The sequence below is a fragment of the Lynx rufus genome, unplaced genomic scaffold, assembly GCF_022079265.1.
Source record: "Lynx rufus isolate CCGP_SWC_20201006 ecotype Redwood Valley unplaced genomic scaffold, mLynRuf1.p SCAF_1, whole genome shotgun sequence".
Classification (NCBI taxonomy): domain Eukaryota; kingdom Metazoa; phylum Chordata; class Mammalia; order Carnivora; family Felidae; genus Lynx; species Lynx rufus.
This window is the reverse complement of record NW_025814823.1, coordinates 126,577,083-126,589,864: the sequence shown is the minus strand read 5'-3', so window position 1 is coordinate 126,589,864 and position 12,782 is coordinate 126,577,083. Positions and strand designations below refer to the sequence as shown.

General features: G+C 39.0%; 1 protein-coding gene and 1 long non-coding RNA gene across 3 annotated transcripts; both read right to left on the bottom strand.

Annotated features, from left to right (window-relative positions):
* Nucleotides 1–2,117: 2,117 nt before the first annotated feature.
* Nucleotides 2,118–6,749, bottom strand: GAPT (GRB2 binding adaptor protein, transmembrane). Of its 2 annotated transcripts, none has more exons than XM_047066149.1 (2): nt 6,604–6,749; nt 2,118–3,492 (listed from the first exon to the last, which is right to left on the bottom strand). In XM_047066149.1, the coding sequence occupies exon 2, from the start codon at nt 3,482–3,484 to the stop codon at nt 2,627–2,629; it is 858 nt and encodes a 285-aa protein (XP_046922105.1). In that variant the 5' UTR covers nt 3,485–3,492; nt 6,604–6,749; the 3' UTR covers nt 2,118–2,626. The 2 variants fall into 2 exon arrangements, with proteins under 2 accessions (XP_046922105.1, XP_046922187.1); XM_047066231.1 differs by having other exon boundaries at nt 2,118–3,393; nt 6,604–6,659.
* Nucleotides 6,750–7,040: 291 nt separating this feature from the next.
* LOC124508186 (uncharacterized) lies at nt 7,041–9,274 on the bottom strand. The gene is made up of 3 exons (XR_006961214.1): nt 9,185–9,274; nt 8,877–9,006; nt 7,041–7,208 (listed from the first exon to the last, which is right to left on the bottom strand). It is a non-coding gene; the product is annotated as an uncharacterized LOC124508186 (long non-coding RNA).
* Between the last annotated feature and the right edge of the window lie 3,508 nt (nt 9,275–12,782).

The following is a 12,782-nucleotide window of genomic DNA, read 5'->3' as shown; positions in this document are numbered from 1 at the left end:
CATTCTGGTCAATGACATATAAATAGGTATCTCCTGATGTGGTCTTTTCCTTTTATCCTTCAGGACCAGAACACAAATGTAAGGCTTGCACGTTCCACAATCATTTGGTGATCATGAGTTAATACAAATGAGGATGAAAGTTACAGCACTAAGGATGGCAGAGAGAAAATAGAGAAAGAACATGGATTTCTAATGGTACTGTTAGCCTAATACACTAGCCTTCAAGTGCCTCACTTCAGTGTCCACATTATTTGAAATAAATGAAGGTGTACATGCCTAAGTCAATGTAGTCAGCTTTTCTGTTACTGGGAGCCCAAGTCATTCCTGACACAGCCTCCAAAACAGTTTCCACTGTAAGTCTTCCTCATCTCACTGAAATGCTTTATAATCGCCCCTGCTGCTCCAGCCAGAAATAAGGTGGTTCTTCTAGACTTCTCTGTTACAATCCCCAATCTTAACCCTTCCCTACCAAACATACATACTGAGTCCATCAGTAAGTCCTGTGGCAGTTCCTCCAAAGATTAAGGTAGCTATGTCAATGGCTTTATCTGCACTGCAGCCACTCCTGTCTAAATTAAATGCAAAAGCTTTTCACACCCCTACCCATCTCACACTTTCACGGATAACTCCTTTCACCCTTAAGTCCCATCTTAAGTGTGTCTCCAGAGAAGCCTCTTTTGACCATTCCATTAAAATTCTTCCCTACCCAACCCTATTGCTCTCAAAAACAAAAGTTTTTTTTCTTCAAAGCATTTTTATTTGTATACTGGGGTCCACCCTGGGAAACAGAAAGCTTACCGGTTTAAGAGGGAGAATTTAATACAGAGAATTAGCAAAAAGGTATTAGTTGACTGGAAGGATATAAACAGGACACTGAGGTGCCACAAAGACAATGACTGCAGGAGAGAGCACCCATGCCTCGGGCTTGGACTTGAAGCTCAGAGGGTCTCATCTGTCTCCTCCAGAGGAGGCTCTGAAGAGCTGCCTCTCAGATTCTAAGGTGAGCTTGTTACCTCTGACAGTGTGCAATTGAGCTGATTCTGGGAATGCCGGAAGAAACTAGAAAATGCAAAGAACTGGTGATGCTGGAGTAAATTACATGGCAATGGTACCTGCCAGGGCCCCAAGGAGAAAGAGTAAGTCCCTTTTGGTTCCAATCGTCTACGAGTCTTCCACGGTGCTCCCTTTGAACAGAGCCCTATATGGGTCCACTTGGCAAAGGAAAAATACAGCTTGCAGAGTCTCAGCCTGATCAATTCAGGACAGCATATAAAAGGAAGACCTCAGGGATAAGATACTACAGCTTAAGAAGTGCATATTTGTTTATTTATTGTCTTTTCTTTCCTACTAGACAATATGTGTTCAAGACCCATGTCTTTCTTTATACGTTTTACCCCTTCCATGTGCCGAGTAAAAGTACATAGATGGTACTTGAAAAATATTTTTTGAATGAATGAATTTATTAGATTTTTCTCCAAACTGCTGAGCAAAATACACACCTTAATTCTTGTCAATTGAACAATACTGATTGCCTCATATAATGGTCTAGGCACTGGAGTTAAAATAGGAATATGAGGCACTTCCTTATTACTTAGCAAGGAATTTAAGACATTCTCATATGACATTAAATAGTAAAATGCCATAGAAAACATTCATATGTTTGAATTTCCACAGACTTAAGCAGGCAGAAAAATCTATAGGAAATAAGAAAAGAAAAAGGTAAAGGCAGGTTTGGAATAACTCAGAAGACATGTGGAAGAAGTTACCATACGAGGCACGCTTGAAAGGGGGCAGACCAACAAAGCCATGGAGGAGGGATGGGTCTGGCAATTCTCATATGATTATGAGGAAAGCAGACAAGTGAGAAATTAGTAGGAGTCACTGGAAAAGTAAACTGGAACCAACTGTGGGAAATCATAAGTCCTAGAGTTAGATTATAAATAGTACATTGGGGCGCCTGGGTGGCTCAGTTGGTTGAGCATCTGACTTCGGCTCAGGTCATGATCTCGTGGTTCATGGGTTTGAGCCCCGTGTCGGACTTTGTGCTGACAGCTCAGAGCCTGGAGCCTGCTTTGTGGATTCTGTCTCCCTCTCCCTCTGCCCCTCTCCCACTTGTACTCTGTCTCTCTCTCTCTCTCTCTCTCTCAAAAATAAATTAAAAACATTTTAAAAATTAAAAAAAATTATAAATAGCATGTTGTTTGCAAAGAGGAGACACTAAGAGGTTTCAGCAAAGGAGTGATGCAGCATTGGAAATATATTCTGAAGATAAATCTGGCAACATCATGGGTGAATGTGTAGACACTAGAGCCAGAAAGACTTGTTAGGAGACTGACAGCAATCTTGAGCCAGAAAAGATGGTAGAGGGAGAAATAAAAGAAAAAGATAACAGGTAACAGAAGGAAGAATCAATATAACACAATGCAGAATTAATCTAGCAAAATGAGGGTAAAGGGGATCCCTGGAATTAACCCACAGTGATACACAGACAGAAGGTTCAGAAGGGTGGAGACAGATAAAAGATCATTGAGTTTCACTCGAAGAACAGGATGAACAATGGCATAAGTACAAGAAAAGTCCCAGTGAATATTTATCCTCTAATAACTGAACCCAGTGTTTTGAAAAGTTATGAATCTGGAAGAATATATATGTCTTCATCTTGAGAGACTTCAGAAGTGCTAGGCTTCTGGAAGTTGTAATATTGAGATGATGTCTCATTTCCATAGATATGCTCCTCAAAATTGGTGGGCCGAGTGTTCTCATATAGTTCCTTATCAGTTTCTTCTTTAGCTCTGGGAGGACCGACTTCCACATTTTCATAGTTGTCATACATGTTAACCCCTCTTCCAGAAGATGTATAGTCTTGGGTCTGAACTGAGATTTTATGCCTTGAGTTGACAGTGAGGGGATCTGAGAGCGTTTTAGCATAGTCTTTTCTCCTGCTGCTTCTCCTCTGCAAAAACCTTGGTAAGGTAAATTGCACTGGGTTATGGTGTTTCCAGTGCCAAACACACCCAATTCCACAGATCAACAACAGTAAAAGAAGGGAAAGTCCTATAGAAACGGCCACTGAAGTATTTCCACAGCTTTTCAACATTTCTGCACAAGCAGTGTTTAGTAGTGTGGTGTGGCCCTTAATGAATTCACAGGTGCAGACCAGCGTAATTCCTTGTAGGGTAGAGTTAAGAAGCAATCTTGGAAGTTCTTTCAGGCATTTCTTTTTCAGATGTGAAAGAACATCATTTGGCAAAGTCCTGATACAATTAGAGGAGAGGTTGAGTAAACGGAGTCTTTGAAGATCGTTCTTGTTGTATGTGATGTTTTTTACAGTACAATCATTAATGTATACTTGCACGATGTCGGGGGGGATTTTACTCGACTCCACTTCCCTTTCTATAAATGAATCACAAAATGAAGCAGAAATGAGTGGAAGATAATGGCAGAGTAGACAACTCAAGAAAGAGAAGGTTGAACGATCTGCCATCCAGACACCTGTAAATTAAGAACATATTAACTGAGTGTTTATTTCATAGCATAACAAAACATATTAGTTTTATATTTATTACATAGCATAATAAAAAAATCTGCCAATATCTACCACCATATTAAGCACCAGCACTTAGTGAGTTCCTGCTACAAAAGAGAAGAGAGTACTAGCTGTTGTGAGGAGAGAAAAAGAGAAGAACTTCTATCTGGCCAAGTGTGAGTGATTTTATTAATTAGATTTCAACATGACTTTTGACAATGAGGCTAATAATTTTCAAGTGAAACGCAATGCTTTGAATGCAACAGGTAGAAGCGATACGAGTACACACGGGCAATAATTTCCATTGCTTATCACCTCCTCCGTGATGCCTGTGGCGTAGTCAGGGACGATGTCTTTTCCTTAATCACTCCTTCCTCTGTACTTCCCTATTAATGAATCCATTCCCGGGTAAAGCATGATAGCCTAACTTACAGGGAACTGTGTGTCTTCCTACCTGGTTAAATGGTGGGCGGGGGTTGGGACTTTTCATCTTTATATTCCTAGAGAACACCATTAACAGCTAGTGCAGAAAAGGAGTTCAACTGATATTTATTAAATAAATGAGTCAAGAAACAAATGACTCCTAACGTCAGCATCTAATTTCTTAAGTCAACAGTTTAAAACTTGAGACACATCTTCTAGCGCTCACTTTGGCAGCACATATACTAAGATATATCTTCTAAAGGGCATAGTTTATACTTAATAGAAGACAATAGCTCTTTTATATTACATAAAATATCTAAAAATACTTTGAAAGTCTTCCTATCACTAGTGCTCTCACAACTTCCAGCAAAAAAAAAATTTCAATTAAGATAATTTTAGAATGTTTTCTGTCAATGCTTTAAAATAGCAATGAAGAGAGAAATGAAAAGCATTTATAGCCAGATTGAGTTGTTGTATTATGATTTTATCAACAAAATAGTATTACTCTATGTTCTTAGCCTAGACACAGAAATAGTTACATCTAATACCATTTTCATTGTTTCCAGTTTTAAATTTTTTTGTTAACGTTTATTTATTTTTGAGACAGAGAGAGACAGAGCATGAACGGGGGAGGGTCAGAGAGAGGGAGACACAGAATCTGAAACAGGTTCCAGGCTCCGAGCTGTCAGCACAGAGCCCGACGCGGGGCTCGAACTCACGGACCGTGAGATCATGACCTGAACTGAAGTCGGCCGTTCGGCTGCTCAACCAACTGAGCCATCCAGGCGCCCTTCATTGTTTCCAGTTTTATTGAGATATAATTGATATACAACTTTGTATTTGTTCAAGGTATATACAACATGATGATTTGACATATGTATTATTGCAAAATGATCACTGCACTAAATTTAGCTGATGATCATCACCTCACATAGCTACAGTTTTTTTCCTGTCATGATAACTTTTAAGATCTACCCTCTTAGCAACTTTCAAATATACAATACAGTATTGTTAGCTATAGTCATCCAATATTGTGAACAGTGCTTGTAGGATGATTATTATCTACTGAATGTCAGTATTGATAATATTTAGTTAAGAGCTTCTTTCGTTTCAGCTTTAAAACACTTTTAGATAGATGGATTATCTCCTTTGATCCCACAGCTGCTGTATGAAGTAGATACTATTGTTATGTCCATTTTACAGAAGAGCAAGGAGAGGATTAAAGAGTTTAAGTAACTTCTTGAATAACTAAGAAGTGACCGAATCAGGATCCAAGCAAAGTTTGCCTCCAAATACTCTTCTTACCCACATTTCTATAAATGGCTATCAAAAACATCTATCGCTAAAATTTTAAAGCTTGATTAGCTCTGAGATTCGTGAGGGCTGGAGTTCTTATTTATCTTTACATTACCAAATCCAGCACTAGACACAGAAGAGCTACTTATTTAAATATTTGTTAGTGAATAGAGCAAACTGCATTAGGATAACAACAGTAACAATAAACAGGTAAAAGGAAACCCCACAAAGTTGAGCCCTACTTTCAGTGAGTATTCACACAAGACAGTAAAGTTTTCTAAATTTTTTCACCATTGGAATACATCAATGTGCAAATTTTCAGTTTGGCATGTCACACAAAATACCAAATTACATATGAGATGCAGTTATCTTTTATATAATTTATTTGATAAAAATATATGGACAGATAGCCCGGTTCTAGACATCTTTTAATCTCTTTATAATCGTGGTAAATTCTCTCCTTTATAAGGTCAGACACAATGCTTATGTCAAGGCAAATATTTGGCAAATGACTTTAACCATTAGGATCTCATTTCCTTTCTAAAGCAGATGAGAACCAATCATATGTAAGATATTTTATGTTAAAAGTGATTACTCGTTTAAGTAAAAATTTGTTAGCACATTTGAACAGAATTTCAAATATAGATTAAAATTAATCACCTTATTAAAAGGTGCTAGGCTTGCAACAAAAGTGGGGAAGGCTAACTATTGCTGAGGATAACGTAATAAATTGCCCTCTCAATTTCCAAGAGGAGAATTTATTTTTACCATCTATTTTCTTCTATGTAGGCACTCCAGAACATTTCAAATATTAAAACTGTTTGTCAAAAGAAGTACTTACGGAAATAAACACAAGAAAACTTCTTACAGGAGAAAAAATGCATCCTTTTCCTTTCTCTAAAATAACTTAACAGGAAAAACTCTGAGAGGCAAAAAAGGAAAGACCCACTAGAATGAAAACCATGTGTTAAACAAGAGCCCTTCAAAGATAGCTTAACATCCCAGTAAGCCTAACTTTGCCCAATCTTAGAGAAGACTGTTTTCATTCTTGAAAGCAGTTCCAACAGACTAACAATTACTCATTTGTCCTAAAATTACAAGTGGTTGATAGACTTCTAGAATTTTCAAAGGCAGATATTGTCCTTGTGTTTGGAAAAGCCTAATCTTACACGTGTAAGCATATATACAGTAAAGACACTAACATCACCCTCCGTTTGTAAACTGATATTTCCCCCTATCACCACCTAAGGCCATCTAAAAACTGTGTCTGGTAACATAAAAAAAAGTCACTGATTATTTAAAATGAATTTGTTTCTTACAGTTGTTCATTAGTCACACACCTTAAATCAGGTTCTTACCTTGAGACTGCTGTGCCAAGCTCCCTTCTGTTCTTTTGGTTAAACCTGCTTTGATGTTCCCCTTTTTTGCTTTGGTCAGTTACTTCCTTCTTTACGTCCTCCTTTCAGATTATTTCATACTTGCAAAGTTTCCTGGCTCTAGAGGAAGTTCTTATCAGATGCACCAGAATTAAGATAAATGGCATGAGATTTTGAAAAAGGAAGCTCAGCCCTTCTTGTTATCAAGTAATAATTCTCCAACTAAATCAGAAAATGATCAGAAAATGATGCATGAAGCCCAGATGCTTTTGTTTGTGCAATATAAATAAAAGGTGCAGTCCTCACTTCACAGTCAATAAGAGTCATTTTTGCACTTGCACTTAAAATTTTTTTAAAAACAGAGATTTTAAAATGTAGTTACATAGAGGTCTTGTTGATTTGTTTGCTCGCGGGATTGCTAAAAGAGTCCTCCTTTGAAATATTATGTCCCAGCGCCGCAAGTTACATTTACACTTGTCAAGCCAGTGTCCCAATTTTGGATCAGAAAGTGTTCATATTCTTTAAGTTGATGACACAGGAATTTCCCCAAGTAAGTATATTCTGAGTTGCGCTATTTCTGTGATTTTCTAGTAGGTAGAAAGAAAAACTGTTTAATAATAGTAACCAGCACATTCTGGACACTCAGTAAGTCTCCTAAATGTTTGGTGTACTCCTCAGTGAATTCTGACAACAACTCCAGAGAATAGGGCTGCTCTTCACCCTATGGTACAGAGGAGGAAATGGACGCAGGGTGGTAACATCATCACCCACCCAGTGTGGCCTGGCAGGCTGCCTCCGGCACCTGTGTACTAAACCACTACACTTGCTGGCTTGCTTGGATGAGTAACAGGTTTCCCACATAGATCTCTTATTTAGCAGCATTTCTCAGAGACCAACTCCACAGAGTATAAAAATGGAAAATGCTGAATTAAAAAGACGAGATCATAAAGCAATGGAAATTTTGCCTTTTAAATTGCATTGGAAGTTTCTCAACTCCAGAGGATTTCCCTTGTATCAGGGGATTTAAAAGAAGAAGACTTCATTGCTGAAACACCAACCAGACATCAGAAGAGCAATACTGTCAACACAGATTGGGGACTGACATTGTGCCAGGCATCGTGCCTGTGCTAAGCAGCGGGGATGCCATAATGAACGAACTGTCTTGTAGCAATGAAACCTCCTGGAAGAGGCTGCTGTATCCACAGGTCATTTCAGATCAAGGTGATAAGGGCTAGGAAGGACACACTTAAGCAGAGAGTCCTCTCTGCTTATAAATGGGCAATATTATAAATGGGGAGTAAGGAAAAGAGACATCCATTTCAGAATGGTCAGGGAAGGCATGACCTGAGCTAAGGCTCATAAAATAAAAGGGAGTTAATCAAGGCAGAATAGAAGGGTTCCAGGCAAAAACCCCTGAGGGAAGGAGGTTATGAAGGGCTGTTGGGAATGAATTATGAAACACAGTACCTTATTGGTGTTCCATTCTAAACTGTGAAATCTGCCCCCTGAAACTCATGTCAGGCCTAAAGAGAGGTACATTGTTATGGTTCATTGGCCAACTTAGAAAAGTCTGATTACAGTCCAGGGCTAAAACAAAACAAAACAAAAACCAAAACCCAAACAAAAACAAAAACAAACAAAACTGATAATGTAAGAAAAACAAAAAAACAAAAAGGCCTAGGAATTTCACTCCTAGGTATATACTCAACAGAAATGAGGGCCATTTCTGTTTATAACTGCTTTAAATTAAAAATATCCTAAAGCTTTAGAAACATTTCAAAGGTCCCTCAACAATACAGTGGGTAAAGAGAACATGATAAATTCATGAAACTGAATACTACATATAGCAATAAAAAACTTGAACTACTAATAGATTACAACAACATAGATGGATCTCAGAAATATAATGTAGACTTTAAAGAGTTATGCACAAAAGAGTACAGACTGTAAGATTCCATTCTTAAACCATGGAAAGCTTATCTACAAACAGATGATGGTAGAAGACAGCAAAATGGTGATTACTATAGACTGGGAGCCTTCTCAGATGCCAGAAACGTTCTATATCTCGATCTTTGTGGTGGTTATATATAACCATTCATCACGCTCTCTATTTATGATTTGGGCACTCTATGCAAACTGTATGTTAATTAAAAGAAATTGGGAATGTATGATAAGACAATTCTTTAAAAAGTCACAAAAAGTTGAGATAATCTATCTAATATCTCTAAGATATGGTTTTTATTCATTCAGATTACCATCTCCTTTGGTAGACTGGTCTGGTCTACTCATTTGGATGGAGAAACACTTTGTTCAACTATAGGCAGACTTTCAGCTGGTTGAATTCCAAATTTATCTAGAGTTTCTTGAGTCTGGAGGTTGGTAAGGCTGGTGGTAAGAAAGAGGGGAGTTAGTAATGAATCTTGGGCTCCATCCCAGTCAAAGTAGGCAATTTTTACTTTCTGAGATTATATAAATGGTCTTTCATTGGCACACCTTGACTTAAAGATGAGGTGCTGAAAAATCATGTTCAACTTAAAAATAGATAAGTACAAAGCAGTTTTACCTAAAAGAAATAATTCTGGCATCTTGGGCAAGTAACAGAACTTCTCAGTCTTGCTTTCTTCATCCATAAGACAACAATGGATTGGGTGATCCCTTAGCTTCCTTCAAGTTCTACCAAGTACAAATGAACAATATAAATGTTCGTTGCATTCAGAAGAGGATTTTTGAAACTGGTTTTCAAGTGTAGCATACACTTCCTTTTAGTCCAACTCCCTCTTTTCATCATGAGTCTTTCCTAATTGCTACACAGATCAGATAACACGACTTAAAGCTTGCTTCAGCTTCAGTTGAACAACGCTCCCTCCCTCCCCCAGTGTTCTCCCCTTTTTTTCCTTCAGAATGAAATAAACAAACACTGGGAAAACTGAGCAATCATTCATTAAGAAAAAAAAACAACACTGAAAACATTTTGCTTCTTCATGACTAAAATTGAAAGCTGAATAATTTAGCACTCATAAGGTAAAAAGACTCCCCATTCATCTTAGACTGTGGATATGATTTCACAAGTCAGGTAACTGTTAACTATTTCAACAGAGTTTCTGTTCAGTTGAGGAAGGCATTGTAAACTAGAGTTAACAGCAGATACCAAATCATTGTTAGCTTCTGCCAACTTCTTCAGTAAATGTTGAGAGGCATAACAGATCACCAATTTTAAGTAACTGGCTATAGTTTGAAACTTCACCCAAAAGTCAGCCTGGATGTGAGAAGTGGAGCCTAGCAGACACTCTCTCCCACATACAGGACAGTGAAGACCAGCCTAACCATTTCACACCTGGCAGGAGGGGGGCACTGGGGCGGTAGGTCAGCTTAAAGAGGAAGGCACAACTCTAAATCCTTTGCATTAAGACCCTGAAAAATCTCCCATGTACACTGAATCTGAGTGAGAAATTAGGAGAAGCAGAGAATAGTAACTTCTATAGATTTACCCTCCCTACCTGAGATGATGTCCTGTGTAACTCTATTCCCATGAGGAGTAGTAGGAGGTGAATAAAATAACTAGCCAAATATTCCCAGAGTGGGTAGGGGCTAGGGACCTGTCTGAAAAGACCCTGATAAGCAGGGTTCCCTTTTCTCCCTCTAGGAAATAGACTTCAGAAGGCAATTCAGCTTCAGATGACCAAAGAACATTCACCCAGAAAGCAACAGCTGAAGCGCGTGGGGCATAAGTGGTTAATGGCCTCAAGTAAGCTGTCAGGTACTCCCACATGAGTTTCTCTGAACCCATTGTCTGTGCTTCCTTACAGGTACATTAATCATAGAACAGGCTAAAGTCATGTTGTTCTTTCTTAGGAGACATAACTCTCACCGTGATATATGCCTTTTATTGGTTAATTTACTAGAATTTTAAGACTATCTCCTTTTCGTCTTCAGAGTCCATCCCTATCTCTGACATTATTAACTAGCTTGGGCCAGTCATTCTATCACAGAGAATCTCAATTTTGTCATCTGAAAAATGGATTTTAGTGGGTAATTGGTTCTTTTTTTAATGTTTATCTATTTTTGAAAGAGAGAGAGAGAAGGGGCAGAGAGAGTGAGACACAGAATCCAGAGCAGGCTCTAGGCTCTGAGCTGTCAGCCCAGAGCCCTACACAGGGCTTGAACCCACGAACCCTGAGATCATGACCTGAGCCAAAGTCAGACACTTAACTGACTGAGCCATGCAGACATTCCAAGGTCATTGGTCTTAACTATAGTTGTTCACTAAAATCTCCTGAGAAGCTTTTAAAGATATTGATGCTTGGGTTCCAGTCCACAAAAATTAAAGCAAAAATATCTAAGGGTATAACTAAACATCAATCGGGTTTTTTTTAAATTTTTTAAATGTTTATTCATCTTTGAGAGACAGAGAGAGACAGCATGAGCAGGGACAGGACAGAGAGAGAGGGAGACACAGAATCCAAAGCAGGCTCCCCCACTCTGAGCTGTCAGCACAGAGCCTGACGTGGGGCTCGAACCCATGAACTGCGAGATCATGACTTGAGTCAAAGTTGGACGCTCAACCAACTGAGCCACCCAGGTGTCTGAAACATCAGTAGTTTTTTAAAAAGCTCCTCAGGTAGGAAGTTCCCAGCAGTATTGAGCACTCAGGTCTTTTATGAACTAAAATCCTAGGACTCTGCTGTATGATCTCCAATCAACCACTCAACTCTTGAGTTTTCTTTCTTTTTAAAGTTTATCTATTTCTAAGAAAGACAGACACAGTGCAAGGGTAGGGAGAGCAGAGAGAGGGAGAGAGAGAATCTCAAGCAGGCTCCACACTGTCAGCGTAGAGCCTGATGTGGGGCTTGAACTCACGAAACTGAGAGATCATGACCTGAGCCAAAACCAAGCGTCGGGACACTTAATTGACTGAACCACCCAAGTGCCCCTTTAATTTTCTTTACTATAAAAATGGAACTTGAGAGATAATGTTACAAGAAAAAAGAATCTGGAAAGTGCTCAAGGTTCATTGGAGAAATACATGTTATTAAAAACACCTAGGAATTTGTACGCTGGCTGCAATGGCACTAATAGTTCACATCTACTTCACACTTGAGCATGTGTCCCAGTGCCCTCTGGGCCCCTTATATGAATTTTCTTTTTTAATTCTCACAAAAAGCATAAAGATGGGTTTTACGCACTGGATAGGAGGTGAGGAAACCGAGGCATTGAGGGACCGAACTACCTATTGGCCATCATAGAGCTTGAGCCAGAGTCTGAGTTCAAACTCAGACCATGTGACTTGAATCCAGACCTGGTACTTTTAACAGAGGTTAAAAGCACTAAAGTATTAGTATTATGAACTGCCCTTTTACTCCTTAATTATGTAACCAAATTCCTGAGAAGTCCCAGATTAAAACCTGCTTTATTCCAAATGGTACACAGTTGAATCCCTCTCTCTTTCAGAATATTTGACCTGCGCTACAGGTGGTGGCTCAGCTGGTGGGGGTAAATAAGTTTGGTGGCTGGAGGAGAGCTTTTCTTGGGTTCTAAGGAAGTATGAGAGTTCTTAGAAAGTAATGGAGGAGGTATAAAAATGAGAGAACTGACATGCAAGATCAGAAAGCCCATAACGAAGAATATTTTTTTCGGGGAGCACCTGGGTGGCTCAGTCAGTTAAGCATCCCACTCTTGATTCTGGCTCAGGTCACGGTCTCATGGTTTGTGGATTCAAACCCCACAACAGGCTCTGTGCTGACAGCATGGAGGCTGCTTGGGATTCTGTCTCCTTCTCTCTCTGCCAATCCCCTACTCACTCTCAAACAAACAAACAAACAAAAAACCAAAAAACACCAAAAACAAACAAACCACCAAAAAAAAAAATTAAAAAAAAAAGATCTTTTTTCTGTACATTTCATAGGAAAGTGACATACTCACAATGGGGCCTAAGCATGGTGGCCCTTGTTACTGTCATGGAGAATGACAAAAATGGTCTTACGTTTAGCTGTGACCGGTCTTAGTGCTATTCCATATAGAGTCTACCCAGGGCTCTGTATATGCAAGGATATACCTTTATTCCAAACCTCCTAATCTCTTGCCTGAGCAATTTACTGGTCTTCTTCCTCCTAATGTGGTCATCCTACAGTGCTGTATCTGAAAATTGATAGAGTGTTACATCT